This window comes from Serinus canaria, chromosome 18 (genome assembly GCF_022539315.1).
Source record: "Serinus canaria isolate serCan28SL12 chromosome 18, serCan2020, whole genome shotgun sequence".
In the NCBI taxonomy this organism is placed as follows: Eukaryota; Metazoa; Chordata; class Aves; order Passeriformes; family Fringillidae; genus Serinus; species Serinus canaria.
The window spans coordinates 3,692,492-3,720,387 of record NC_066331.1 but is presented as its reverse complement, the minus strand read 5'-3'; the positions used below and the strand labels follow the sequence as shown (position 1 = coordinate 3,720,387).

Below are 27,896 nucleotides of genomic sequence, written 5' to 3'. Positions count from 1 at the left end.
GGTTGATTTTTAAACAGGTTGTAGAGAAAAGAAGGACTTCCAGCTTGGTTCTGTACTCATGGCTGAGGTGTGTCTGATCTAGTACTGAACCTTTTTATCAAGAAAACATGGCCTGTGGTGCTGGACTCTGCTCTGACTGTGCTCTGTCTGGCTTTTAGCAGAGAGCAGAGGCATTGGCACCATGTGGATCAGCCTGGCTCTGCTCGCCCTTCCCCCTTGCCAACCTGCTATTTCTGTGCTTGATTGGAAGAAGCTAAAACTGCTGGGTTTTTGCCGGCAGTCAAGGCATTCCTCAAGTTCCTAATCCACACTCCAGATGGTTAAGTTGTCCATCCTGACATATAGGAACAAATAATTATGGTAAAAGATGTAAAACCCCGCACCAGCCTCTCACGATGAGACTCTCTAGGACAGAGACGTCGCCTGCAGGGAGCCCCGATGAACCGGCACGTCTGGTCACCTGTCCGCGGGCAGGAGGGCAGGGCTGGAACCGGCCGGGTCCCGCCGCAGGAGTGCCCGGTGCCGGCCACGGCCGAGCCTCCGCGGGTCGCCCCGTGGGAAGCGGTGCCTGCCGAGGGCAGGGGCCACCCGGCGCTGCTCCCTCTGCCGCCGCCCAGCCCGCATCCTCGGTCGTGCTGCAGCTCCGGTCTCTGCCTCCGAGAGCCCCCGGGGCTCCCCCCGCACCGGGAAGGGTGGACCCCCGTCCCCGGGCGATGGCTCGGGGGAGGTGCCGGTCGTGCCCGGGCCGGGGGCACCGCCCGGCAGCAGGGGCGGGAGGCGGGGAGGGGTCACTGCCCCGGCCGGAGCTCGGCCGCCGCGATGCCGCCCGCCGGCGCTGCCTGTGCTAATTGGATGTTCCGTGGATGGAGGATTTCCTCCCCTCCCGGCTGCGGGAGTCATGAAGGCAGGCTCGGCTGCGCTTGAAAGTTTGCCAACCAGCAGCTAGGTTTAATTTCTTTAAGGATCTAGGGAGAAGGGGGGCGGGGGCTGGAGGGGGACCGTTTCCAAGCATGGGAGACAGGCTACCGGAGCCTCACGCCAGCTCTTCCCCTGCTGTGGCTGCCAGCTCAGAGGCGGAAGAAATCGAGGTGCTGGACTCCGAAGATGTCCTACCTATGGCCGCAGAGGATGTAAGTTTCCTTTGCTCGGTGTCTTCCCCCCTTTCCCCCGGCCGGGATAATCGGCTCAAGCTATTCATAGCTGAAGCCCGGGATGGGCACAGGAGCGGAACCGGTGACCCTGCGGGACCAGGGAAAGCCGCCATCCCAGCCGCCCTCCCGCCGCTGGGTGTCTGCGGGCTCCGGCAGCCGCCGAGCTGGCTCCGTCCCCGGGGCCGCAGCTCCCGTCTTTCCAAGCCCCGGCGGCCCGGACAGGCTCCCGGTTCGCTGGGTGCCCGCCTCCGGTGGGGAGATGCCGGCGGGTGGCGGCTGATCGGGCAGGGGCATCGGACTGTGCACGGACGCGACTCTGGAGCCTGGAGAGGAGCTGACGCCTTGTCTCGAGAGCCTGCCGGGGGACAGAGAGCTCCTCCAGAGTCACAGCCACCCTGAGGGTGACAGATGTGAAGCGCTCCCGCTCTCGGGAGCTGCTCCCTCTTCCAGCCCCTGAGCAGCAAACAGTCGAGTAAGTTTTCTCCTCGGTTCGACAGGGCTGATAGCTTCTCTCTACCCTCCGAGCTCTGATGGCACGTGAGGGTGGGATAACTTAGCACCGGCTCTCTGCTCACCCAGCCCAGAAGGACGCGAAGGGGTCCTGCGCACTCCAGATCTGCTCCTGCCGTGCTGAGCGGCAATGCCTGCAGAGCTGAGGCAGTGGTTCTGCATCTGCCGGACCCGGAGGCAGGAGCTCGCCGTGCACCTGTCTGGGAGGGAGTGAACGTGAGAGATCCTGTATTCCTGGTACATCCCAGGACTGCTCACAGTTCTCATTCCTAGCAAACTCGGCTGGGATGAGGACTGAAAAGTGCAGCAGTAAGTGCAGGGTCTGTTCCAGCCTGTCAGACATAAAGCAGAGATACTAAATGTCTTTCTGAAGTGGGCTCTGGCTCGGGTCTTGCACCACAAAAGGGACGCTTGGGAGCTGAAGGTCCAGCAATGGCACATCCCCTCGGCCCTCTCCACCTTTTTGACGCTGCTGGAGGAAGCCGCCCAGGCATGCTTAGGGACAGAGCCTGTTCTTCACCCCCCAGCCCTTCCTTCTGAATCACCTAGAATTCATTTGCTGTTGGATTTTCCTCCCAGAGGGCAGTGGAGGAAGTGCAGTTGCTTGCTAGAGCTGCATTCCCCAGTCTGTATTCCTGAGCACAGTGCAGTCAGGGGGGAGCGTGTGATGCAGGTTGACCTCCGCTACAACACTGCCAGACAGTCCTAAGAGGAGATGCCTGACTCAGGGGTGTGTGTAGCTTTGACTTGGAAAGGGTGGCTTTCCAGGGGCTTTTACAGTCCAGGTTTCCAAATCCCATTGCTGGCTTACATCAGACTGTGACCTTTTCTTCTCTGACAAATTTTGTGCTTGTCTGGATGGTCCTACAGGAAAGATTTCCTGTTGTGATACCCGTGAGCCCCTTGGAGTTGCTCCAGCCTCTACATAAACGCAGCCATTAGCAATTCAATCCTGACAGGGGGCCTAGGAGATGCTGAAATGCTGAGTGCCTGGCAGGATTGGGCTCCTGGGACAGGAGCTGTCCCTGATGAGGTCTAGATTCTCATCCCAGTTCTGCTGCTGCCTTTCTGCTTGACCTTGAGGTAGGACAGCTTGGTTCAGATCCAGCTTGCAGTGTCTTGCCATTGCTTGCATTGTTATTTGACTCTGGTACCTTGTTTTCTATAATCAACAAAACTGAAGCCTGCAGCTGCACTGGCTATGGGAAGCTGCTGAGACCTGGCAGTAGATGATGTGACAGAAGCCTGAGGTATCATGTATCATCTGCAAGTCAGAAAAGCAGGAAGCGGTGTAAATGCCCTCCTTCTACTCCGCCAAGATTTCCTGCTGAAACAAGCAGGCTACAGAGCATCATCTCTGAAAATTTCAACTGCTCTGTGCTACTCCATGCCCCGTGAGACCTAGCTGGGAGTTGATTTGTTGATTTTGTGTTGTTGCTATTACATCTGAAAGCCTGATGGAAGCTCTCTGACTTGGCCGGCAAGAGCTGACACAAGGTCAGTTCTTTATGTGTCATTAATCACAAAAATATTACACAGTGGAGGTTTGGCTGTCACAGCCTTGACAGTGTGTAACAGCTCAGCTATGATGTCATTGTGGCTCTCAGAGCAGCATTCCATAAAGCCAGGATTCAGACAGTCCCAAAATGTTCTGTTTAAAGTACTGGACTGATTTATGATGATAAATGAGAGCTTATAAAAGGAGAGAGACAGGGGGAGGAGGGGAGCCAACAACTTAACTAATGAAAAGTAATTCAGTGGCCTGATACCCTACTGTCTCTTCAGTCAATTCTGCTTTAGATTTGCCTACCATGTGAAAGGAAATGTTCTTCTAGGACTAGATAAGACTCTCACCAGATTTCTGCTTTGCTAATAACACTGTGAGGAGATTTGCTTATAAAGGTCTGATATTTGTTGTTTTATTCAATTAGTTTCTTTTCTGGGAAGGTGAATGAGGCAGAGAAAACAACAGATATGGAAATGTGCAAATGTTTCTGGGGATCCTAAGCCAGTAGTTACCCTAGTGCTGCCCCATGGAAGTTGCTGTCTTCTCAACTGGCCCCTAAATCTGGGATAGATGAGAGCCTTAAACAATTCAGTAGGAATTTCCTCTGTTTCACGGGACAGTGAGGCAGCAAGTCTGGGTCAGGGAGATGAGTTGATATCAGTCTCTCTACAAAGCATAAATCAGAGCCGGTTTCCAGCTAATTTTTTCTGTTTCCAAGTGACAAGGACTTGTGGAATGTTTGCATGGTTATGAGTATCAAAGTGGAGCTTCCTCCTATACAGCATTTTTAAGGCAGATGTGATAGAGCAAAAGATGTGGGGTCAATCCTTGCAGTGGGCTCTCTCCAGCCTTTCACCCTCCCACCTTGCACAAGAGGAATTACCTGTTTTTCAGATGTGGACATATGAGGCTCAGAGAACTGATGGGTTATCAAAAGCCTGCAGAAAGCCAGACTCAGGAGCAGGCAGTAGACAGGGCTCTGACAACCCAGCAAAGGAATTGATGGCTCAGTGTTGGACCACAGGATCTCAGAAAGTGATCTGGAAAAACATTGCTAATTTATCCATTCCCTCAATATACACAGAGCTTTCTTGATCTCCATGAGTAAAAACCCCTTTTTTCCTTGCTTGACTGCAAATAGACAAAGTGGGAGAAAACAGAATTAACACATGAGTGTATTTGAGTTCATCCTAATTTGGATTTGTAAATGAAAACTGTTCTCCCTGTGTTTGGTAGATTCCCCTTCCTCCTCTTCCGGAAGGGTAGGTGATTCTGGGATGAAGAAGGATGTTGGAAATGGCATTAAATCATTTGGTTATTTCTCTGTTAGAATATACTTCTACAGTTTACTGCATGTTAATGTCATTGCTCTTATACCTTCTTTTTACTCTTTCTCCTCCCTTATGCTGCCTCTCAGCACTGGAAAGCCCTATTTGATCAGGTATGTGAACAACTGATATATTCTCTCTGTCTTGTGAGCAAAGAGCCTAACCTCTGGTTAATTTCCTCTGTACTGACTTTCCCCTGCATTTTAAATACAGCCTAGGAGTAATGTGCTGCATGCTGCCAGTTCCCAGGATGCTGGTGTGCAAGTCATAATTATCGCAGCTGCTTTGGGCCTTTCTCTCAGTTCCTCTTCAGAGTAGCCAGGGACAGGACTGAGCCCATCCCTGGCAGCTCAGGGGCTGAGTCAAGGTGCTGCAGCAGGTGCTCTGTTTCCTGCCAGTTGTGCTTCCTTGCTTGGGGATTAAAGGAGCTTCTGCTCTTTCAGGCAGGCAGACTAAGACCTGTAAAACCAGCACAGTGTTCTTTGAAATGGCTCCCCAGCTGCTGAGCTGACTTCTGCAGGGTTACATGATCCAGGCAGGACCTGCTGCTTTAAACTTGCACAGGATTAGCAAAGAATCTACTTCTGTACCAAAGACTGTGGTTGTGTCAGGTAAATGCCTTGGGACAGATCTGTAGCTGTGTGAAGTCAGCACAGCACTGAAGAGCTCTGAACTATAGCTGCTGAAATTTGGGTTGTGGGTTCTAGTTTGTAAATTATGCTTTTAGCAGCTTTAACGGACATGTTTGCTTTGTGGCATCCCTTCCATCTGCCGGGTTGAAATGTGTAGCAGCTATAAACAGAGGGATTTTTCTAGGGTTGATTTGCTTCTAAACTGCAGCACTCTCTTGATGGCATAAACTTTTGTGCTGTTGTGCGGGTCTGTAAATGTCACCTTCTGTGAGGGAGCTTCCTGTGACGCTGGCATCATCCTGGCAATAAAGTTCGGATGGGATTTCATCCCTGCTTTATGAAGCGATAATCTTGCCTCTGTGTATGGCTGCGCTACAAAGCCAAAAGCTGTGGTGCAGCCTGCAAAAGGATGTCCTTGGTACCCTGGGGGTCCTGTTGTCATTCAGCTACTAACTGGGGCTGCCTGTTCTGATGAGTGCTCATTTATACAGGGTTAGCCGTGACCAACTGCTAATCCATGTGTCTGGACTGCAGCAAGTTGGCTATGGTAGAGTCAGCAGGCAGTTGGGAGCTGGATATTATGGTTGTTGATCACACCTAAATTGTGTGGTATGTTTGAATCTGCTGGGGCTCATAGGGGATGCTGCCACTGAAAAGGTGGATGCACAATAAATTGCTTGTGGTCTGGGCTGAATGTTTGTTCCAGCTGCTTTGAATTCTTCTGTCTCCAACACTGGCCCTAATTTGGAGTCTTATTCTACAAGCATCCTTTGAAGTCATTGAGTCCTTGTGGGATGGGGCTGTTGGCTGTAGCTACCTCAGGCTCAAAGAGAGGAATCTGTAATTTCCCATTGGACTTATATGAATAGTGGATGGGATTTTTTTCTTCTTTTTTTTTTTTTTTTAAGGGGAGGGAGTTTGACTGTTGGATGTACAGAACATTAGCCCAGTAACGTTGGAATAAGCTGTAAAGACAGACCTTCAGTAATTAGCTGTGTTTCAATTAGGCCCACAGCTGAATTTTAAACCTTGTCTGTAAGACTTTATTATCAAAGAGGATGCAACCTGTGACAATTACACATAAGTCCTGAATAAATCAATAATGTCCTTGTTGCCTGTGGGCAAAGCTGACGTCTTCCTGGAGCATTATATCAGCGAAGCAATGTAATTAGTCCTGCAGTGAATTGCAAGATGCTGTTTGTCATGGAACAAGGCTGCTATTCCCAGCAGCAGTGTGCTAGGAGGAGAGGGGAGCACTGTGTTTAGCTCTGATTGGCATACATGTGAAACATAAGGACAGTCTTAATAACTAGAGAAAGCCTGTGTGTTGACACTGGGAACAGTTGCAGATTTCCCTGGGAGTCAGGACCTGACTGGGTGTGTACTTGGAGTGGAAATGGGTGGCCCACGGTGCACATGCATTTGTAACTCCTGGGCTGGGACTGAGGTTTGAGAACCACCTTCTCAGTTGACACATGTGGGCCTCTGCACTCACCACCTCCCAAAAGAGCAAGAGAAGGCTCTGGAGAAAGTGTTAAGAGTAGTTGGGGATTTATAGGCTGGTAGTCTGCAAGTGGCTTGTTGCTGTCATACTCTGTCATCCCAGAAAACTGTGAAGGAGAGGTCAGCGCACACACACACAGCCTTTGAGAGGGGAATGAAATTATTATTAATGCTTGGTTGTTTGCTTTTTTTTTTCTCTGAGGAAGTCTTTTTAAAACTTTCATTATGTTTACTGACCAAAACCAGCAGCAAGATTTATGTTTAGACATACAAAATTTAAGGGGTTTGGTTTTTCTATGATCTCCCCCTCCCCAGTTTAAATTAAACATTCAAAACTTCTTGATGGAAAAATTGCTGCTCAGCCATAAAGCAGTGCTTTTTGCTTGGTTATTTTAGGAGAGAGGAGTGACTGACCATGTTTTCTGTAGGAATTTTTTATTTGTTTTGATCCAGCTCTGATCTGTCACACCGGGAGCTGTCAGTATCTCAAGCCAAAATCTTCAACCACTTGCAGAGTGGTTTATTTAAGAAGTAAAGGAACCTAAATTCGACAAAACCTCAGACACAGAACTGCTTCCTATGCTTTAAGGTTCAAAGAAGCCCTTCCCAGGACAAAATCCTGACTAAACTGAAGCAAGTACCAAAATTCCTCCTGGATTTAGTGGGGTCAGCACTTCACCCAAGAGTCTGGGAGCAGGCAGACTCACAGCTCTTCAGTGCTGCAGCCAGACAGCTACAGTTCAGCTGCTGCCTCATACTGTGCTTGCAAGATGTGGTTTTTATTACAAGGCTGTGGCCCTCGGGCAGCTCTAACTCACTTTTATATGGGAACTTTTATAGGGATTCATACATTTATTTATTGTGCTCATAAACACCCTCCACCCCCACACACACATTAGCTCTGCATCTGCTGCCTTCTGCAGTGCCTGCACCATTGCTGTGTGCTCTGTGCTGTCTCTGTGAAGAATCTGAGCTTTGAGCAGAGCAAGCTCTCTCCATCCCTCTGGGGGATCACTGGGGGTTTTCTTCATTCGTTCTTCAGTGGCCAAAGCCCCATTTTTTTGCTAATCTTCTGGTATAGTTGAAAATGCAGCAATCCCAGGAGCAGCTGCTGACAGTTTCATGCTTCTTTGTGTTAATAAGATTTGTTAATTGCCTTGCACTCAGACACGAGAACATGTCCCAGTCCTTGCTGAAGCCAAGTTGCCTGATGGTTGGTGAGTGACTCTGCAGATGAGTGTCCTGAGGGGCTGTTCCTGCTTTGCTGTGTCCTCCCTACGGCCTCGGGTGCAGTTCTTTGCTGCCGTGTCCCCAGTGCCCCTCCTTTGGCAATGACTGCAGCTGGTTGGTGTAATCCAGCCCTTGGCTGGGCTGGGTGAAAGGGGCTATCTAGGACAGCAGTGTTTGTTCTTGGGACAGACCTGCCTTCTGAAGGTGGCTTTTAACCTTGTTAGATACTAAGAGCTTGTATCATCTTCTCTGTTTCCCCATCCCCATGGCTGTTGAGATTTTGAGGGTGAATTAGCATTATCAGCCCTCATCTTGGAGTTCTCACTTCTTCTCCCCCATACCCTGGTTTGTAGTCATGACAACAAACTTGTTTTAAATAGACACACAAAAAACTCTCCAAAAAGACCCTCCTTACTGCCTCAACACCTTGATCCTATTGCTTGTCAATCCAGGCTGTGTTTTTGTTGCAGCTGCTTTAGAAATCCTAGATTCCTCCCTGAGACTTGTACGTGGGTGTGATGGCAACAGATGAACAGAGTTTATGGTGAATGCAGAGAGATGCCAAGTTACCCGGTCTGTGTAGGCAGCTAATGGAAAACTTGAGCTCAGAAACAAGGCTGTAGAGACAGACATTCACTTGCCAGGAAGAGTTCAGTTGCTGACACTACCAGCAGTGGGTGCAGCTGAACCTGCTCCACCATGGTCTCATAAAACATTAAAATATGTTCCAAAAGATGCTGACTTTGCAGCTGCCTTAAATCCTGGTTCCTGCACAATTGAAATTGCAGAGCAATCCATAAAATTGGGGCAGCTATTATCATTGTTGGTGGTAACTGGGGAAAGGAATTAGTTTGAACTTAATGATCTTTTATGTTAGCTGTCCCTTTTTTCTGGGTAACTTTTAGCACAGGCAGGCAGAGCTATTTTCCACACTGTAAAAGAAATTCCAGTTTATTACTGGGGCACTGTTGAGCTAAACGTGACCCTTCACTTTGAAACATTCCCCTGCCTATTGTTGCTGGCAAACCCCTGCCAGCTGTTGCTGCAAGACCTCTCCAGGCAGGTCTCACTGACCTGTAGGCAGTGGTTTGTGCCTTGACATTTCACCTCTTTCTCTATCAAACAACTTGTGTCTCACTGCTGGTTTGTTGGATCACTGGGAACAGGTGGAGCACAAACTGTAATATAAAGAATAGGAAATTATGGCAGTGATAGCAGCAGTATAGCCAGGGGGGTTGAGCCCAGAGTTTTGTGTAGCCTTCAAGTCCTTGCCTGAATTTTGGACTATTGCTGCCTTTATAGTGTTCATTGGGACATCTGTTCACATTTAAATGGAATGGTGCTGAAGATAGGAGGCTATGGAAACTGCCATAGCAGTTTGATGATTAGGAAATAGTCAGCAGTTTCATGATTAGGAAATAGTCATCAACTTGTTCATGTGCTAAGGTGACTGGGGAATCAGAGGTGCTGGTGGGAAGACTGTCCATGGTGATAAGAGATTAGCATCCAGGCCCCAAACCAACATCTGCCTCGTCTGCCATATCAGACGCTTCTGAGAGTGTGACAGGAAATGTGTCCCCTTCTCCCCCTCTGCCAAGCTGTGCATTGTAAAGGGGAGAGACATTTAAAAATCTACAAGGGTCTCTTTACAAGGCACAGAGGGGGTTCTGCATCTGCCCCACGCCTTGAAGTCTAATCTCATTTACAGTTGTCAGCGTGGGCTGCTGGAGGAGATGAAAGGCAGAGAACAAGGAGGGAGAATAGATTAGTCTCGAGCAGAGGGCACTGGGGGTGCACCTGCCTCTGCCCGGCTGCCTTGAGGAGGGGCGGCAGTAGCAGCTGGGCATGTGTCATCTGCTGCTCTTTGAGGCACCCAGCCATGGAGCACACGATTAATGACTCAAGGGGCTGGGCTTTTGTGAGTGATAAAGCCCTGGGATTTAGGCTGGGCTCTCAGGCCTTTTCTCTGAGCAACACCATCACTTTACATTTCTCAAGTGGCGTTGTGGTCACAGAGAGCTGTCTGTGGCCACAATGCTTTCCTTTCTCCTCTCTCCCCAAACTGGGCTGACCTTTGCATACAGCATTAACCCTTTGACTCCTCCACTTTGGGTTACGGGGTTGGGGTAAAAAAAAAAGAATCCCTTCAAATTCATTGCCCTTTGGATAGCCTTGAAGGGAAGAAGAGGCTGGTAGGAGATGTGTTTTTGCTGAAGGAAATTGGTTTGCAGTTGCCCCTCTAGATTATCAATTCCTCACTGCCTTCAGCCAGAGGCTTTTTTGAATACAGCCTGGGAAAGGGGAGGGGAGTTTATACTTCCCTCAGTCAAGGAGGGAAACTTGGGCATTGAGCAGCAAATATATGTCCAAGTGACTATTTCCTCTGCAGGATAATGTCTTTTACCATGCCTGGATTAGCCTCTGTCCATCACCAGTATTGTTACAGTGGATGGCAATCTCCCAGCCCTTCCAGGCTTATACCCAGATTTGACTTTTAGCCAAAATACCCTGGAGTGATGGCTCAACATGCAAAAGCTACATGGAGGTCATTAACAATCTTCCCACCCCATGCAAGACGAACAGCAAAAATGTCCCAGGTTCTTCCCTAATCTTCTAATATCTCTGTACACGGAGCACCAGCCAGCCCTTACGCTGAATGTGAATCGCTTTATTTTACAGCTTCCCTACAGCTTGAAAAGTTTGTGATCAGCTATCCCATTTCTCCTTTCCCTGGCTATTTGGGCACTCCTCTCTCCAATCCCACCAGCCTGTACACTGACTGTTGACTTTGATTAGTGCAAAAAGTTGGGAGTAGAAGCCATCAGTATGAACCAGATATTGGCAGCATAGCAAATACAGCACTCTTAAGCTTCTGCCAGTAAAAGCAGGCATCTCCTGAAATGTTTCAAGGAGTCATAACAAACACGCCAAAAAACACATGGAGGCTGAGTCAGTCTTACACAGCTGATGAGTTACTGGCAGCTTGATGTCTCTAGATTTGTAAAAAGCCTCAGGAGGCTTCCTACTCATTACACATTTGTGTACCTTCCGCATCTGAGCCTAGTAACCTGCACGTTGTGTCCGAAAGGGATGTTGAGCTGTGTCCAGAGCTGTGTGTCTCTGCTGCTTCCTGATCCCAGCTGAGCGGGGGGCTGTGGAATCTCTGCTCTGCTGTTTCAGCTGGACGTGTGGGATGGGATTTAGGCACATAGATCCTTGCTAATGCATTGTTCTCAAATCCTGTCTTGCACATAGAAAATCACTGAAGCAATAAAAACGTTTAAGCCTGCGTGTTTAGAAAGAAAGGGGAGAAAAAGCCATAAACACAGAGTGGATTGATGCTGTTTTGCAAATCAGCTGGTGCATTGTGCTCTGTGGCTGCATGCTGTCCTGACAGAGAAGGGGAAGAGATCATCTCATCTCGAGAGGAGCAAGCCAGCTGCTTAGCGAGTGGAAACAGTTTGGAGGTGCTTTTCTACACCATCATCATGCCTGTAACATTTACAGGACTTTTAAAGTTACTCTCTACCAGACAAAACAAATGTTTCTCCTCTACAAGAGGAAGTATGATGTTCCCATTGCTTTCTGGTATTTGCAATCAGTGCAAAAGTACTGGGACACATTTGCAAATTAAATGCAGCAGTGGGAGTGTTTGAGTTTGACAGCAGCCAAGGAAGCTGTGATCTCTTTCTGCCTCCTTACTAGGTGTTGTACTATATGTTGGTCTGAAATCAGTTAAGTAACAGCAAACCATGAGACAAAGTTGATGGGATTCAGCTGATGGGCTGTTTTCCTGCACCACTGTACATACAGGCTCCTGAGGAAAGCTGGTCTCTGGATTTTTGTGTGATTCAGACCTTGTTACCTGTTCAAGCTGTAGCACTTCTTTCCCTCTCCCAGTCTCTTGAGTGGTGGCATCAACCCTGATCTAGCTGCTCAGGGTGACACAGGGAATATTCTGTTCGCTAGAGACAATATTTCTTGGTGAAAAGTGTAGTGAAAGTCCTGAATGTTTGTGATCCCTCTGAGTCTCACTTGGACCTTGCATTCTTTCAACTTTAAAAGTAAAACCCCACACTAGCAAGACACAGAGAATTTATGAGTTCTTAGTGTCCATTCCTGTTGCTTAGGAACAGGTATCTGCAGTGACCCCGTGTTGTTGGTGAGAAGAGTAACAGTGTATGAAACTGATGTTAAACAAGCGAGATCAATCTTACCCCTAGGAACTGTTCTTCATGTTCTTTGATACTTGACATACTTTGTAAGTAGCAAATACTCTGGAGTCTCCTGAGTTCCATGAGAGAAAGATGAATGAGACAGCGGGAGGCAGAGCTGTTTGTGACTATCATCAAACCTCTGGACCGGTGCATTTCTTCAGGGCAGTGTTCCCTGAGGAAACATCTATGCCTCAGTGAGCCCTCACAAATAGGTACCAATGATAGATAGGAGTGCCTGGTTTGTGGAGCATACTTGTTTGTGATGTACAGTGGTAGTGGAAGGGTTTGGTGATGGCAGCCTGCAGCCAGTGAGATGTAGTCTTGTTTGCCTCTTGGTAGCGAAAGGATCAATATTATAGAAAGTGAAAAACTGGAACTGTCACAAAAACTATTGGAGGACCTGATCCTGAATGCTCTGACTTGGTTTATCAAAGCACGTGAAAACAAGTGTGACAAGTGTCCTGGATTGTTTATGTGTCTGACTTAAACTATGTTTTGCCAGGGTAGGTATCAGAATGGGGTGTGCCCTAAGGAATTTAGAGACCAAAGTGGGTTTTTATTTCTGCCCCTTGGCTCTAAGACAGAGCCAGATGCTCTGCCACTCCTCTCACATTTACACTCACACTGAGAAATAATGGAAATTAGGACTTGAGCATTTTTTCTCACTTCAGGCAGTGGCCTCCATGGAATGATGTTGGGTTTTAGCCTTGTCTTTTGCCCTGGGGAGGAAAATCAAAGTGTTTATTGTGGTTCTTTCTTCCATTTGAACTGCTGCCTCTTCCCTCAGCTACTCCTTGGTTGCTGATAGAGGATTTGCTTTTGCACACAGTCCTGCTGTCACTGGATTTCTGTCTCTGGATTGTTGTCCTCCCTGTCAACAGAGAAGGCATAAATATTTTTCCTTTATATGTCCTCTGACAATAGTATTTAGGTCTTGGGGAAATGCTTATTTTTGCATGGATTTGTGCATTTAGGCAGCCCTTTTAGGGGAGATTGCTGTGGAGAGCATATGAGATAGTCCTGCTGCTGCTGTCCTTGGTCTCTGAGCTGTGCTTGGAGACCATGGTGGGAGGAATAACTTCCTTCCAACCTGAATAAAGTGTCTGAAGAATTTTTATTAAGCTGCATTTGCTTTATTACACTTAGACTTGCCAACCCTAGGAACTGTTTGGACAGGTCTTGTGCACATGTGCTGTGTGCAGGATGTGCCTTTGACATGTTAAATATTCTGGTGTTGTCTCTTTTTGGGCATAACGAACCAAAGTCCCATTCAACAAGACCAGTGCTCTGGATGGCTTGTCCCAGGGTAGTGATAGCCAAAATTCCTCCCAAATAATTGTTTTAATGTATCTGAAACAGTGTTTTCCATCTTTATTCCCCCTGTGCTCCATAAGCTGAGAGCTGCCATTGCTGCATTGATTTATGGGATCCTTTAGTGTTGGTAGTGGTGGCCAAGAAGAGCCAGAAAGTCATTTACCAGCTGCTGATTTATGACCCTGGTGAACAGTCCTGAAAAGCACAGTAAGAATTTTCTGGCCCTTACGCAGTTCTAGCTGCCTGGAAACTCCAGACTGTTATCTGACCATGTGAAGTAATAAAACTGTGAAAACAAATTAACTTTTGTGCCTACTGCAAAGACAAGATCATGCAAAAGTACTCCACACTAGCAAGCAACAGTGACTTTATGGGTTTATAAGCCTGTGTTTAATGACCAAGCATGTAGCGCAACGTGTGAGCTATGCTCCTTTTGCTGATTTTCAAAGCTGAACAGAGCATAACAACCTTTACTGATCACTGTGGCTCTGAACACCAGCTTGGGATAAAGTTCTCTTTCATCCTTATTAATTATGTAGCTGAAGTACAGGTTTGACACAAAGCTGCATTGGGTGGTTTCTTGTAGTCTAAACCAGCCTGAATTACGCTGAGCTGCTGCAGTTCATTCAAGGAGAGCTGCTCACTGCAGTGGGAGTACTGTAGTCTTTCTGAGGTCATTCTCTGCTCCTCACATGTAGGTGAATGAGCTCTTTCTCAGTGGGAACATGAAGATGTTTTTCTGATGTTAGCAGGCAAAGAGTCAGCCCTGCTCAGGACCCGACTCCTGTGGTGGGGATGCTCTGTGTGTGCCAGCTGTGATGTTGACATCAGAGCAGAGATGTTTCCGAGTGCCCTGGTGTTGTGTTCTGGCCGGTGGCAAGGCACTTACCAGCACTGTATAGGTGATCCAGCCTCTGTCATCCGACACCGATTCGGAGGGAATGACTGGCTGTTCTTCTCCCTTTATCAGATTACTAAGGTAACCCTCCTTCGGTCTCCTCACTCCTGCATTACTCAGTAGCCCCTAATACTGGATGTTTTACTCTGTGTTGTTAGATGCAAAGCTGCTGATTCCTGTTATCTTTTCCTAAGATCTACCAGTTTAGCCAAGATACTTGTCATGATTGCTGATATAGGAGCAGGTATTTGGAATTTGAAAAAGAAAGTATCCTAAAAGCAGGAAAACTGTGATGTGACAAGATTTAAAAAAATTATTTATTCTTTTTCTGATGGATGTGCTCAAGTTGTCATGGTACTCAGTACCAGAGCACCAGCCATGGGTCTATCCCAGCTTTAGTTTTCTCCACAAAGCTTAATATTGCAGTGTTATTAGTATTATTGCAGTGCTATTATTAATCATTAGTAATGTGTGTGCATACTCGCTGCTATAGAATTCTGGTTTTCACACATCAAATCAAGTCCCTGTGTATTTTCACCTCCCTCCCAGATCTGGCAGACAGTGAAAAGGGGAGCTATTTTTAATTTAAGCTATTTTTATTTCATTTAAGCAATATTCTGAAATGATCTGTGTTTTGAGTCTAGAGTATGAAAATGTAGTTTTTCTCCTGACATGTTTCATGGATTATTGCTATAAAGCTTCATGTCTATAAAGGAAGGATAAAACTTCCCTCAGGAAGGGCAGAAGTTCTGATTTGGGGAAGATACAGATTTAGTTCCTTTTAGAAACAGAAAAACAGTGGTAGTCATGGTCCTCATAATAAAGAATTTACCAAAAAGGAGGAACAATTAGTCAGAGGAGACAAACAAAAGTCTTGTGTGGCAGAGTGGTATCAAAAGATCCAGTTCCCTTCCAGGGGGGAAGATGAAAGTCACTGAATTAGGAATCATTTGCCTGAGACAATATTTCTGACAACCAGAGAGATTGGCATCACTGTCAGAATGGTGCTTACAAACATTTCATCACCTTCTAGCTGTCACTACAGTTCTACCATCCCACTGGAGTGCCTGCTCCACCTGTCTTCCTGAAAGGCTGGCATGTATTGTCCAGGAGAGAAGAGGAATTTCTGGTCCAAATGCGGTCCCTGCCCAGAAGAAATGCATATAGAAAAGGTTTCCTCCTTTCCCCAGTGAATGTGCCCTTCTGTGCCTGAGCCCTGACTGATGGGCCAAAGGGGAGGTCACTCTCCAGAGCAGGTCCATCATTCCATGCTGTGTCCTGCACCCTGGCATGTGGTGATGGGACAGCAAGTTGTTACCAGGGTGCAGATGCTGGTCACAGCAATAAGGGCTGAGGCCACTGGCTTCTTTGTTGTAGAGGGAGGAAGAGGGAGAGAGGCAGAGTAGATCTGACTGTACAGGAAGGCTTGAGTTGAGGAAAAGCAGAGTGCCCAGTTTTACAAGGTAACTTTAGGTCAGGACTTCGGGCCAGGCAGTAGGCAGGAAACCTTGGATGCGACAGGAGCAACATTCCCCCATCAGCACTGAACCAACACTGGTGGAGCTGCTTCAGTGCAAAGCCCAGCTCAGCTTTTTTCTGTCTCCCAGTGCTGAAGGGGCTGTTTGTGACAGCCCAGGTGGTTTCTGTGCTGGTGCCCCTTATACTGGGACAGCCCTCACCTGCCCTGCTGCAGCCTTTTTACACACAGAGTCACAGCTAATGAAACACAAGGTGAGAGGAGTTCCCTGCACTTGTATGGGCGGAACTTTTCCTTGCTGAGTACATTTCCACCCTGGTTTCCACCTTGCAGCACGTGCTAGGCACAGCCCTGGTCCTTGCTGCAGGGGGTGTCTAAAACAGCCCATTGGTCACAGCATCCTGGCACCTGATAAGGCTGAGGGGGACCACCAAGCTCTGAGCCCAGCAGCTCTCCCACGGGGCTGCCCTGCAGTGTGCTCCATTCTTTTCTGCCTGATGGAGCAGAAAAGGGAGGAGCAGCAGTTGACTCCTAGGACTGGCTAGGTCATTGGTGTTTCTGCCTGACCATCCTCTTGCTGGTGTTGCTCACCAGACATGTCACTAAACAGCAGCAGAGAGAGACCCAGTGGCTCAGATCTGATTAACCTCTACAACTTTGTGCTGTGTCTTAATTGGATTAGCTGCAGGGGGATGGTTTTGCTCTTGTTCCTGATTTTTTCTTAAGCAGGTACTTATCACTGTGACATCTGATGGAAGCAACAAGTTTGAGTAGCAAGACCTGCGAATAAATAAGCAGTGTTTGCTTCTTCCCCACTGCTCAACTCACAGCTCCTGCCCTTCCTTTCTAGGAGACTGCTGTGGCTGATGCCTGTGAGATGGCTTTGAGTAATCCCTGCAGTCAGATCTCTTGGGAGGTGTGGGCTTTGCCTGACAGCCTGAACCCAGAGTCCCTTGCTGGTAACTGCAGCTCTTTCACTTTTGGGAAGGATTTCTGCTCAGCAAATGTTCAAAGCAGTATTAACTTTCCATGTTCACTTTCTTTCATCTTTTGTCTGAGCTTTTTAGTTTCCTTCAGAGCCTGATTCTTCTGCACCTCAGGGTTTTTGCATGTATCACCACAGTGGCTGTGGATTGTAGGGAATTGGCCTTATTCAGCACTGCAATAGTCCTTCCTCTTCCAGGACTTCAAAGCTCATTCTCCAGTATCAGTTCATTTAGTTTCATAGATGGGAAAATGGAATAAAGAGATTAGTAATCATATTCTGTTACAGTGGGGAGCTGCCTGCTACAGACCTGAAAAAGGAATTGAATCCATTTGATTGTGGGATTGCCCCTAATTCCTCAAGGTGTTGTCTATCTGTGTGGTGCCCAATTGAAAAAAAGAGAAGCAGTTTTAGGGGAGTTTTCCCCCCTTTGTCTATTCTTCTGCCTGCAGCACCCAGTTCCCTTTTCAAGAAGCTTAAAATAGAAGCCTTTCTCCCTGCCATAGCTGTAATTGGTGCTGGATTGGGCGCTGGAGAGGTGATGGAGGGGGTACAGGCTGCTGAGACACTCTCTCTTACATCTGTTTCTAGATAGCTGTGCACAAAGAGTGAATTGTGGGTGTGATATCAAGCCACGGTTCTGTTCCAGGAGGAATAATAGATGTACCAGCAACAAACTGGCTGTTTCAAGATCAAAAGTGCTGTTACATTAAAGCTGGTAATACTGCCTGGCTTGGCAAAAGCCTGACAAAGCGTTCCAGGGTTTTAATGTATATTCAGATAAACTATTTTCCACAGTGAGGTTCAGGCCTTTGAATTAAGTCCATGTACAATAGCAAGGGTTTTAGTGACTTGGTAAGAAGGTAGCTCCAAGGAATTCCCTTTGTACAGGGCTTGAATGTAATTAATTGGTGAACACTGCTTGCAGTGCACTTACAGTCTCACAGCAGAGGGTTCAGTGCTTCTTGGCACCTGGGGTGCCTTTGCAGGGTGTGTGGTTGTCAGGCATGGGCTCTGCTGCTGCTCCTAAAGAAAACATGGTCATTAAGTTGAGGTATAATGGACATTAGTTTCCTTTCTCAGATTTAATGCATTCATGTATTTTGTGTCCACTGGCCCCTCAGCAGCTCACAGGCTGGATATATGAATTGGTAGCTGCAGAGGGTGACGGATCTGTTAATAGGTGGAATGTGATGCTCATAAAATGAATGCATTTTATGTTGCATGGCAATGGTTTGCTTGAATTTTTAAGTCTCCTGAGGATCTCTTGTAATTCTGTGGCTCTGGCTGTATTTGTTACAAAAAAAAAAATACAAATGGAGAGGCTCTGTGGTTTCTGAGGGCTGGCTGTTCTGTTGTCTGTGAGAATCATTTCAACTTTTTCTGTATCAAATATTATTCCAAGGAAGTTGTGAAAGTGGGAAATGCAATGATGTCTGAAAACAAAACACTGCAGTCAAATTCATGGTGTCCATAGAAATAGCTGTCTTTGGAGATCTACTCAGATACTATTTTTCAGGACTAGCCAAGTTTTAGTAGATAATTTTTTATTATTAGGCTTTTGTTGAGGGATACAGAGGACTTAAAAGATTTGGTGGGTCATTAAAATAAGTACAGATCTGCCACTGTGGGGTTTTAAATACAAAATTAAATCCTGGCCTCTTGGAAGGGGCCTCCCTTGCTTCCTTTGGGCCCCATGCTAATTTCATTGCTGGTTTCAGAAGGGTAAGGACTTCCACTGATTTTAATTTTACAATGTTTCTTTTAGTATGCAGGCATTGAAATATTAAATTTCTTTTGCTGAGGGTTTCATAAAGGAAGATGTACGCCCCTTCCATGGCAGAGCAGTTGTGTGATAAATTGCATTTTACAAACACATGAGGTGGTGATGATCCCTCAGATATTGTAGAGTTACATTCTGAAAACATTGGTGCTTCTTGTTTATCCCTTTAGCACTGTGGGGCAAATATTTCGGGTTTTCATCACTTCCACAAGCCTGGGCTGAAGGGACATTGACAAATATGCAGGGAGAATATTGTGATATCACCATAAAGTTGTGCCAAGGTGAAAGGAATATACAGGCTCAAATGATCCCTTCCCCTGAGGGAAGTCTTTTGTGACTTACTTTAATATTTTCTAAGGTGAAGTGCTGGATCCGAGCCTTGCTACCAGCCAGCATCTTTCATGTCAGACAAAAAATATTTTACTTGTGTCTTCCTTGGCCACCACCAGATACTGGTGATTTCAGCCCAGCAGAGTTTGACTGTGGAAAGTCTATCACTGCTGTCATGATGTGCTGCTCTGTGGGTCCTGCATCCACCTCTGCCTGGTCTGTTCTCAAGGAATGTGTGCCAGGGTTAGACTGAACAGTGTCTCAGTTTTGCAGCCTGAGGAAAGGGCTGTGGTTTGCTGTGTTTCTGAGAAGGCCATTGACAGAGGCAGATTTGCTGTGTGGGCAGCAGGAATTGAACCAGGTTCTGAAGTACCAGTGTGGAGTGGCTGAGGCCGTGGGTGGCACCTCCATGACATTTCTTTCTCTCATTGTGGCATTTGAAAAAAACTCCCCCAGAGGCAAGCAGGGGTGCCTGGTTATAATGTCTTGGCTCTGAAATTGGCTAGTTGTGATTGCAGGGATCTGCAGCCTACTCTGGGTTAGTATAAACACATCTTTCAACTTGTAAGAAACCTGCTGTTTCCTTGAAGGACGTCAGTGAGTATGTGGGCAAACCTCAGCTGCTTTTCTTCTGGAGGCTTGGTCTCCCAAATAAGTTTCTCATGAGTCCTTTCATATTTGTCTCAAGTCCATGAATTCACTGGTAGCTGAAGGTATTTGGCAGCTTTGGGTACCAGTCACTCCTTGGGGCTGCAGAAGGCAGCATTGCACTGTGGACAGGTCAGTGTAACCACCAGCTCTGTGCCACTGAGCTCTGGTGTCACTGAGCTCTGACACCGCTGAGCTGAGCTCTGGCTGGTGTTGCTTGTGCTGCCTGAGCTCACAGCCCTGCACACAGCTCATGAGGCTCAAGGGGGAAGGAACCGTGAAATATGAAGGGCTGAAAATGACCTCAAGAAATTTCCCCCTTCCCCATCAGCCCCCCACCACAGATTAAAGTTATCTAGAATGTTCCTTTTCCTTGGTGTAGGAGGGATTCTCACTTCAGCTTGTCTGAGACCAGGACCACAAGGCCTGGGAAGGGAAGAGTGAATGGAGAAGCTACTTGCCAGGACCAGCTTCTTCTGGTGACATCAGGTAGCAGTTTCTGAAACAATTTTTACTTTAGCTGCTTCCAAACTCTGTAGAGTTGAGAACTGGAGCAAGGAATACTGGTCAATTAAAATGGCAATATAATTTTAATTGACATAATAAGACTAAGGTATAATATAATTAATTTTTTCATGCAATAAAATAGCACAGGAATTAATCTCAGCTAAGCAACCAGTCTGTTGTACTTCCTTACTTGCTACAAGGAACATTTTTCTATGCAGTGAAATTTTCTAGCAAGGAAATGCTGAGAGTAGAGGGTGATGGCCATGGGCTTGCTTTCTAGCTGGCCCAAGCATGCTGATGTGTAGTACTTTACTGAGGGCTAACCAAAACTAAAACTCCTGTCTATATCTCCTGAGCAGCTCCTCCAACTCAGTGTGATGAGCAGAGGCTGTTTATATCTGTTCTCCATCTGTCCCTTCCTCCCATCTTTGCTGTCATTAATTGTTAGTGTCTGCCCTAGAGGTTGCCTCTTAGCACAGTGCTGACGGGATCTTTCCATGGAGGATTAAGGCTGGAGTGGATTGTAGGAGACAGTATCCTTGCTGTGGGAAGTTTGCCAGGTGTGTGCATGCTTGGTGCTGCTGCTCTTCCAGTTACTCCAGTTCATATCTGGACATGGGCAAGGGTCAGTTGCAGCTCCATGACCTCTGACCAGTACATCAGGCCGGACATGGTCTGGTCTGGGTTTGGGAGAGGCCTCCTGCACCCAGCTGCTGCACATGGCCTTCAAGGAGACTTTCTGTCTGTTTACATCAGCTGCACCATCCCTGGTCAGGTGCAGACCACTGTGTGGTCACAGAGCTTTAATCAAGGCAGTGATAACATTAACAGAGTAGTGAGAGTGCTGGCAGGGGGAGTTAAGATGTCATTTCTTACCATGTCATGGTCCCCAGGTAATTAATGTGTCTGTAAATCATACAAGTGCTTTCCTGTAGCTTTGCTTTCTGCTGCTGCCTCAGCTGCCAGGATTTCAAGGGACACAGTTTGCAGCTTGTGGCAAAAGCGTGGCCTCCTTTCCCTGTAAAGGTGCTTATTTCCAGTGCCCTGAAGCCTAGCTGGGCCCTGCTTAGCTCACTGAATCCAGGCTCTTAGAGATTATATTTCATTTTGTTTTATCAGGTTTGATTTCCCATGGAGTCTGTATTTTTTCCTGTGTCTGCACAGGGAGCATGGGAGTATTCCATGACATTTCAGGAGGTTAGGAGTTTCCCCTTACCTGGCTGGTCTCCTGGTCTGCTCCTGGGAAGCCCTTGGAAACCCTTGCTGCTCTTTCCCAAAGGTGATATGTGTCCTGCAGTAAGCAAAAGCTATCTGTTACCTTGAAAGGGCAACCTGGGGCCTGGAGGTACAGTTGCTGCTGGCTGTCAGTAGCACAGGTGGTGACTCTATTTTCCATATTCAGGACAGACTGGCAGAAGCTTTCTGTGTTTTGTAGCCATCACACCAGGGAGGGTTTCCATGTGTGATGATTCTTTCTACAGCTAGAGCAGCTGCAAAAATGTCTTCTCACAATCTAGAGGGAAATCTTAATATCTAATTCATCTCAGACTCTAAATCTTAAAGATAGCCAAGTAAAGCCAGCAGAGTTTGCACCAAAGGGCTCAATTTTGTTGTCTTCTTGAAGGAGATGTTAAGAGATGTTCACAATGTTTAGAAGCATTGTTGGATTTATTTGTTTATTTTTCTATGAAAATCTCACTGGTTGGTATTCCCATGTCCCTTTTAAGCCATTTGAGATGAAAAATTTCTTTTGTTTCTTTCATTATAAAACTATTTTTATCCCGGTTCATGGGACTGTACAAGTAGAAATTAAAATAGTGCTTGGTATTTCCTTGCCTATGCTATCTGTTAGTCATCCCCAGCTCCTTTCAGCTCTCCCCAGCTCTCCCCCCTCCCCTGCCCAGCTTGCCTTGAAGGGCTGGGAAAGCCGGCACTGGCACATTATGTTGCCTGTCTGATTGTTGTGGGGTTGTGTTTGTGTGGGGAAGGTCACGAGACAAAAAGACCACCAGGCAGGGGTGGGTGGGGGCTGTTCAGTCCCTTTCCATTCAGGCCTGTTGGCAGTGGGTGGGAAGAGTCTTGTTTGCATGACAGGATTTCAGGGGGCCATTGCTTTTTGTTTAGATTTCTTCCACTGCTGCTGCAATGAGCCCTGGAGGGCTACAACAAAGGTAGAGCTTGTATTATGAGATTCATGGGGCAAAGCTCTCAGTGCAGGAGTGACTGAGCCTGACCAGCCACTGTGCTCCTGCAGCCTGGAGACTGCCAGCAATTGCTCCAGCTGGGATGTTTGTGCCATGTCCAGTTGTAGCTCTGGTGGGAGCTCTGACTCTTGTGGGCTGAGATCCTTAGTGGGGTGAATGCTCTGGAAACGTTCTGTCTGTGGAATGAGGGTTGGAATGCAGGGCACAGCTCCACAGACCTGCCACAATGGCTATGCTTCTCTGAGTATTTCTGAGACTTCCAGGCAGTGACTTTATTTGCAGCATCTGACTCTTTCCTTGCTATCAGATCGACATTTTTGAGAGCGTTTTTGTGTTTAAACAGTGCTTACTTCCTCATTGCCCCTGTGAGAAGCTGAGCTGCTGTCCCTGGGTGCAGCTCTCCCCTCACCCCATCCTTAGAAAGCAGCTCAGTCTATATTTACCACTGGTGTGCACAAAGGCAAACATTGTCAGGGACTCATTGTAACCGTCCCAATTACCCTAATTTCATTTGCATAAGAAGATCGACCAGCCTGTGGCAGTGGCACTGCCTTGGCCATCTGATATGGGATGCTGTCATTTGGGAAGCAGGAAAGAACTGGAATCTCCAGGCTGGATGTAGGATGAGGAGAAGGGGCTGTTTTGGTCCCTAGCAGAATGGGCGCTACAGCAGCCCTTCCTGGAAGTAGGATAACTTGTCAGATCTCAGGCACTGCAAGTCCCTAACCATGTCTGATTCAGATGTAAGAGCTGCCAGCTTCCCAAAGATGCAGATTCCAGATACCCCAAGCATGCCTGAGTGTCTGGCTGTCCCATACAAGTAAATCTTCCCCTGTGTAATGTGTATGTGTGTATTTATCTATTTTTTTTGTCAGTAGGTGTTGACCCTGCTCGAATGCTTCTAGACTAAGCAGTGACCTGCTCCATGTTTGTCACTCAGGCACATGTAACCTCTCCTCCTTGTGTTTGGATTTTTTCCAGAAAGGTAGCTGTTCCTGCAGGCAGGCACTAAAGCAAGAGGAAAGCAGCTGGGATGGAGCAGAAGTCAGGAAGCAGGCTGAAATGGTATGATCTCTTGACCCAAAGCAATAGCTAGTGCTGGTAGGACTTGCTTGCACTGCAGCAGCTGCACAGCTCTCACTCCTCTCATAGGATTGAGAATGAATCATATTTTCTCTCCCTTCCCCCCAATGCCACATGTAACATGATCTCCCTGTGCCCAGGCTGGCAGATGGAAACCCAAAACCTTCTGTTTGCAGTAATGGTTCTTCATGGGCTCAACTGGCCTGTGAATCTACAGTGTTCAAGCTCGTGAGCTTTGACAGAGCAGCCTTTCTGTCCCCCTGCCCCTGCTCTGTGTGTGCCTACACAGACCCACATCCATGTCTTCATCTCCCCCCTGCTTCCAGGAGAGACTCTTGCTCATGGATATCTTTCCTTGTTGCTTGTGGATATCACCAAGCTTAGTGTGCTTTGTGGAGATGCTTTGACCTTTACTCCATCCTACCTGTACTTCAAAGTCCCCCCTCCAGTATTTGGGAATTTAAAATTTTTATTAGTTAGTTACTAGGTGGCAATACAGAAGTGTGTCATGGAGGTGCCTGGAGCAGAGGCAGCCCATCTCAGCTACAGTAGTATTTTAAGCCTCTTGCATCCTTGGGTGAGTTACTTTGTCTCTGCAAATTACTTTGGTAATTTGTAATTTGGTAATTACTTGGGTGAATTACTTTGCCTGTTTCCCAGTTCAAAAGTAGAACTCTTTATGAAGTGATACCACTGTGAATTGTAAAGAGCACAAATTATCATTTCAGAATGTACTATGTCCAAGAGACCTGATTGCTAACAGCCAGATCCCAGGTTTCTGTCCTTACATTTTTGGATCTCTCTGAGGGATTGATGATCCAGCCCAGATTTCTTAGGAATTCCTTTGTTCTTTCTTTGGCAGACATGGAGCAGGGAAAGAAATCCTTATGTGTTTTTTCAGATGAGATGCTGCTTGTGCTCTAACTCCAGGACACTCACATTTTTTTGCCTGAAATTACCCACATTGGTATTGTTATGTTTGCTAGGTGCAAGGAACATCAAAAAAGAAAGGGGCAGAACACAGTCTCAAGTTGGAGCATAGATGGGCCCCTCATGGTTCCTCTATCAACCCTTTAAAAGCTAGTTTGTATGTTTGACTTCCCTGATGTGTTGAAAAGGCAAAGTAGGGTCAAGTCTTACATTTAAATTTGGGTTCTTTCCGTGGTGTTTGTTTTTGTAGGGAGTGTCCTACCTTCTACTCATTTCTATGACCTCTCATTTTAGCTTATGTGTTAGTGGGGTCTATTTATAAGCAAGCAAAACACATGCTCCAGACACTGAATTAGCCTTTAAATCATTGTTCCTAACAAATATGAAGTGAAATAGTATGATTTAGGTACTTACACTATCTCTTCTAAGCTGAGTCACTGTGTCTTTTACTTTGCATTGGGAAAATAACTTTGGCACATATTCACACAGTGGTAACTGATGGACCTAGGAGGAAAACAGAGACATTGGCCACCCAAAGAGGAGAGGAGGGCATCCAGTTTTCAGCTCTGCCAGTGAGGTTCAAGTAATAAGATGTGCCCTTTTAAAATGCTTTGTTTTCCCCAGCTGTGCAAAGGGAGGAGGTGGATGAATAATAATATAGAGAGTTTTGTTTGGAATTCTCCAAAAGGCTGGGGAAAACAGTGCTTTTTCCTTTTCAAGCAAAATATTTAATTTGATTTGAGTGGAACCATCTGGGCACTCTGAATAGGAATGTAAATGACAGTTTTTCAGGAAACATTTTGAAAATGGCAAGGTCCAGTGCTTTGGCCTTTCAGAATCTGAAGGAACTTCTAAACAATCAGTATTCAAACAATCAGTATTCAAATATAAGGCAAATTCTCAGGAAAGTCTTGGCATGACTGAAGTCTCAGGAAATCTCTTTGCTTGGAAGAGTTTTGCTTTGAAAAAAATTTATCCTTGCTGTGTAAGTAGGAGACAAGCCCTGCAAATAACACTGCTGATAAACATTATATTCTGCATATAAACTGCATCTTGTCCTGCCCTTGGAGCAGTGTTGCACTTGCATCTCTTGGGCTGCTGCTTGTAATTATCCTGGTGCTTTATCCTATTGGCCATTTCCATGTCACCGGTTCAGTTTTGCTACAGCTCCCTTTGATGGGGGCAGTCTGACCTTTGGTGGCTGCTGTTTGATTTGCTCTGGGTTCATGAGAATTTGTTGGCTGGGAGCAAAGGAGGTGCCCAGTGTGGAGGGATTATACAGGGACAGACGATGGTAGCACTGTCTGCTCGAGGCAGCTTTTCTGGTCCTGGATTAAAGTTCATGCTGTGCTACACACAGCCTTGTCAAGTCCATGTGGGAAGCTGTTCTGTCTGCACTATTTCACTTTGTGCTGCTCAGCTCTCTTCTTGCCTCATTTCTCCTCCCTCTTTCCCCTTCCATTCAGGCGGCATCTTTCAGTCTTTCCCATTCAAGCTCTGTCTTTGCTCTCTGCCCTGTGTAAAAGTTCCATGCCCTCCCTACCATTCGTCATCTCTTGCTCATTCACCTCCCTGCTTTCCTTTCCCCATTGATCTGGGCTTCCCCCCACCCAGTCTGGGCTGCCCTCTCCTCCTGCCCCTTCCACAGTCCTCCTTTTGTGTCTTTGCACTCCCTTCTCTGTGGCCATCCAAAGCTCAGCAGTCTGCAGTGTGCTCTGTGAGGATGCTCTTCTAGAAGTTGGCCCCAGCTGATGAGCACAATTAATCCTCAGTGGAAGCCTGGTGGTACTGTTTTGGGTGGATTTGTCTCTCTAGTTACCCTGCAGGTGAGAAGATTTCTTTTCCCTCCACTTCTTGGAGATGCATCATGATGCATGAACAGGAAGAGTATTGCAATTTCCTAACCTTCCTGTTCAGTCTGGTCTTTCTGTCTCTCCTTCCTGGATTGTTTCCCCTTTGTTTGCAGCAGTTGCAGCTCTCAGGTGACTCCTTGGGAGGATGGTTGTATTTCCTCATTCCTGAGGAACACAACATGAGTTTTCTTAATTATGCTCGCTCTGTAATTATGGTTGTTGCCTGTGTCTTCTCTACTTCCTTCTTTTAAATCATCTACTTGGAGGCTGTATCAGTTTTGTCAAGCCATCTCTGCTCTCCAATATGTGTTTTAACTGTTCCCCAGGAAACAAAGCTTATGAATTTTATTAGCCAGGCCTTGTTGTTTCTGGGTCTCAATGCAGCCATGACCCTGTGCTTGTGATACAGACACAGGAAATATGGACCACAACATCTGCCAAAGATTTCCCAGCTTGCTGAGCACCTGGTCCCCTGCAGCTCCCACAGTGCCAGTAGCGTGCAGATATCATCCCATGATATTGAAGGAGCAGATCTCTGCTACAGTGTGGCAGGAAAACAAAGTGGGAGGTCAGCTGGCCTGTGGGTGCCCAGGGGGGCTTCAGCTTTGAATGGTTAAACTGCATTCAAGTCAGTCTGGTCAAATAAAAGGGGAATATTAGAGCTTGGGAAGAGTGGATAGGCTTGGAGGAAGCAGGTGCTCTGAAAGATTGTGTGCTCCCTGTGCCTGTGGGAAATATGATCAGCTCAGTAAAGGAGACAGAAATGAGGTGGAGACAGGCAAGGAGAGGGGCTCTGTGAGTGTCTGCAGGTTCGACTGACAGGACGAGCTCTCTGTTGTGTGGGAGGCTGTGAAAGGACAATCCACTGCTGTCTCACGAGGCTAAAAGGAGCCCTTGACACAGCCAGGCAGGGCCAGACTCTGGGAGGACTTGTCAATTCTCTGAGAAGGACCTTCTTCCCTGATAACTGTCTATCCTGGTTTAGGGCAAATTTGGGATAAAACCTCCAAAAGGGTGTCCCTCCAGAAAGCAAACCCACACAGCCCCTCTCCCCAGCTGGTTCTGGAAGGATTCCTCAGAGAGAAGTGGAAAGAACCTGTTTATTTAACAGGCACAGCACCCCCCAGCACACAAAATGAACAATACCAGATAACACCACTTTTTCACTGCTCTGAAAAAGCTGACAAATTCAGAAAGTCTCTCCTGGGGTGGTTGCTCTGTTATCAGTCCCTCCAGCGCTGGGGCAGCTGCTGCAGCCACAAGGTGCAAACTCTTTGGTGTTTCCCAGGTGCCAGTCCGGAGCAGGTTCAAGTGGGTCCAAAAAGGAAAGGAGAAACAGTCCAGGAAAAAAATTGGACTGCTTAGCTAAACTAACTAATGAGCAGGAGCAAAAAGCAAGAGCAAGCACAAGCAAGGGCAAGAGCAAGGCAAGAAGCCAGGCAAAAAGCAAAAGCAGCACTATGTACTGTCCCATTTCCGTGTCCCTCCAGCCATGGGGGAGTGGCTGATAGCAAAACCAAAACAAAGCTTTCCCTCTTCAGAGCCAGTCTTGAAGGCACAGAACATAATATCCAACATAAACAAAATGCACAAATGGGAATACAAGCATCATAACTTCACCCTAGGACACTGTCTTGAAGTGGGATTTCAAACCCTGCTGTGGTTTGTTGTCAGTCTGTTGAGTGTGTAAAAGAGATTCCCTGTTCATTGTGCTTGTGCCCCACAGAGGCATTGAAACCTGGCAGGGCACATCTAACCCCAGGCCAGCTGTGCATCTTGTCACATGCAGGCAGGAATCTCTGCTCC

At 46.9% G+C, this 27,896-nt stretch overlaps 1 protein-coding gene across 1 annotated transcript in view; it reads left to right on the top strand.

Annotated features, from left to right (window-relative positions):
• Positions 1 to 799: 799 nt before the first annotated feature.
• RHBDL3 (rhomboid like 3) overlaps positions 800 to 27,896 on the top strand; it is a 60,072-nt gene continuing 32,975 nt past the window's right edge. Inside the window, exon 1 of the mRNA XM_030233810.2 lies at positions 800 to 1,130. Coding sequence (XP_030089670.1) covers positions 1,011 to 1,130 — 120 coding nt within the window. The 5' untranslated portion in view covers positions 800 to 1,010. The remainder of the gene's footprint in view (positions 1,131 to 27,896) is intronic.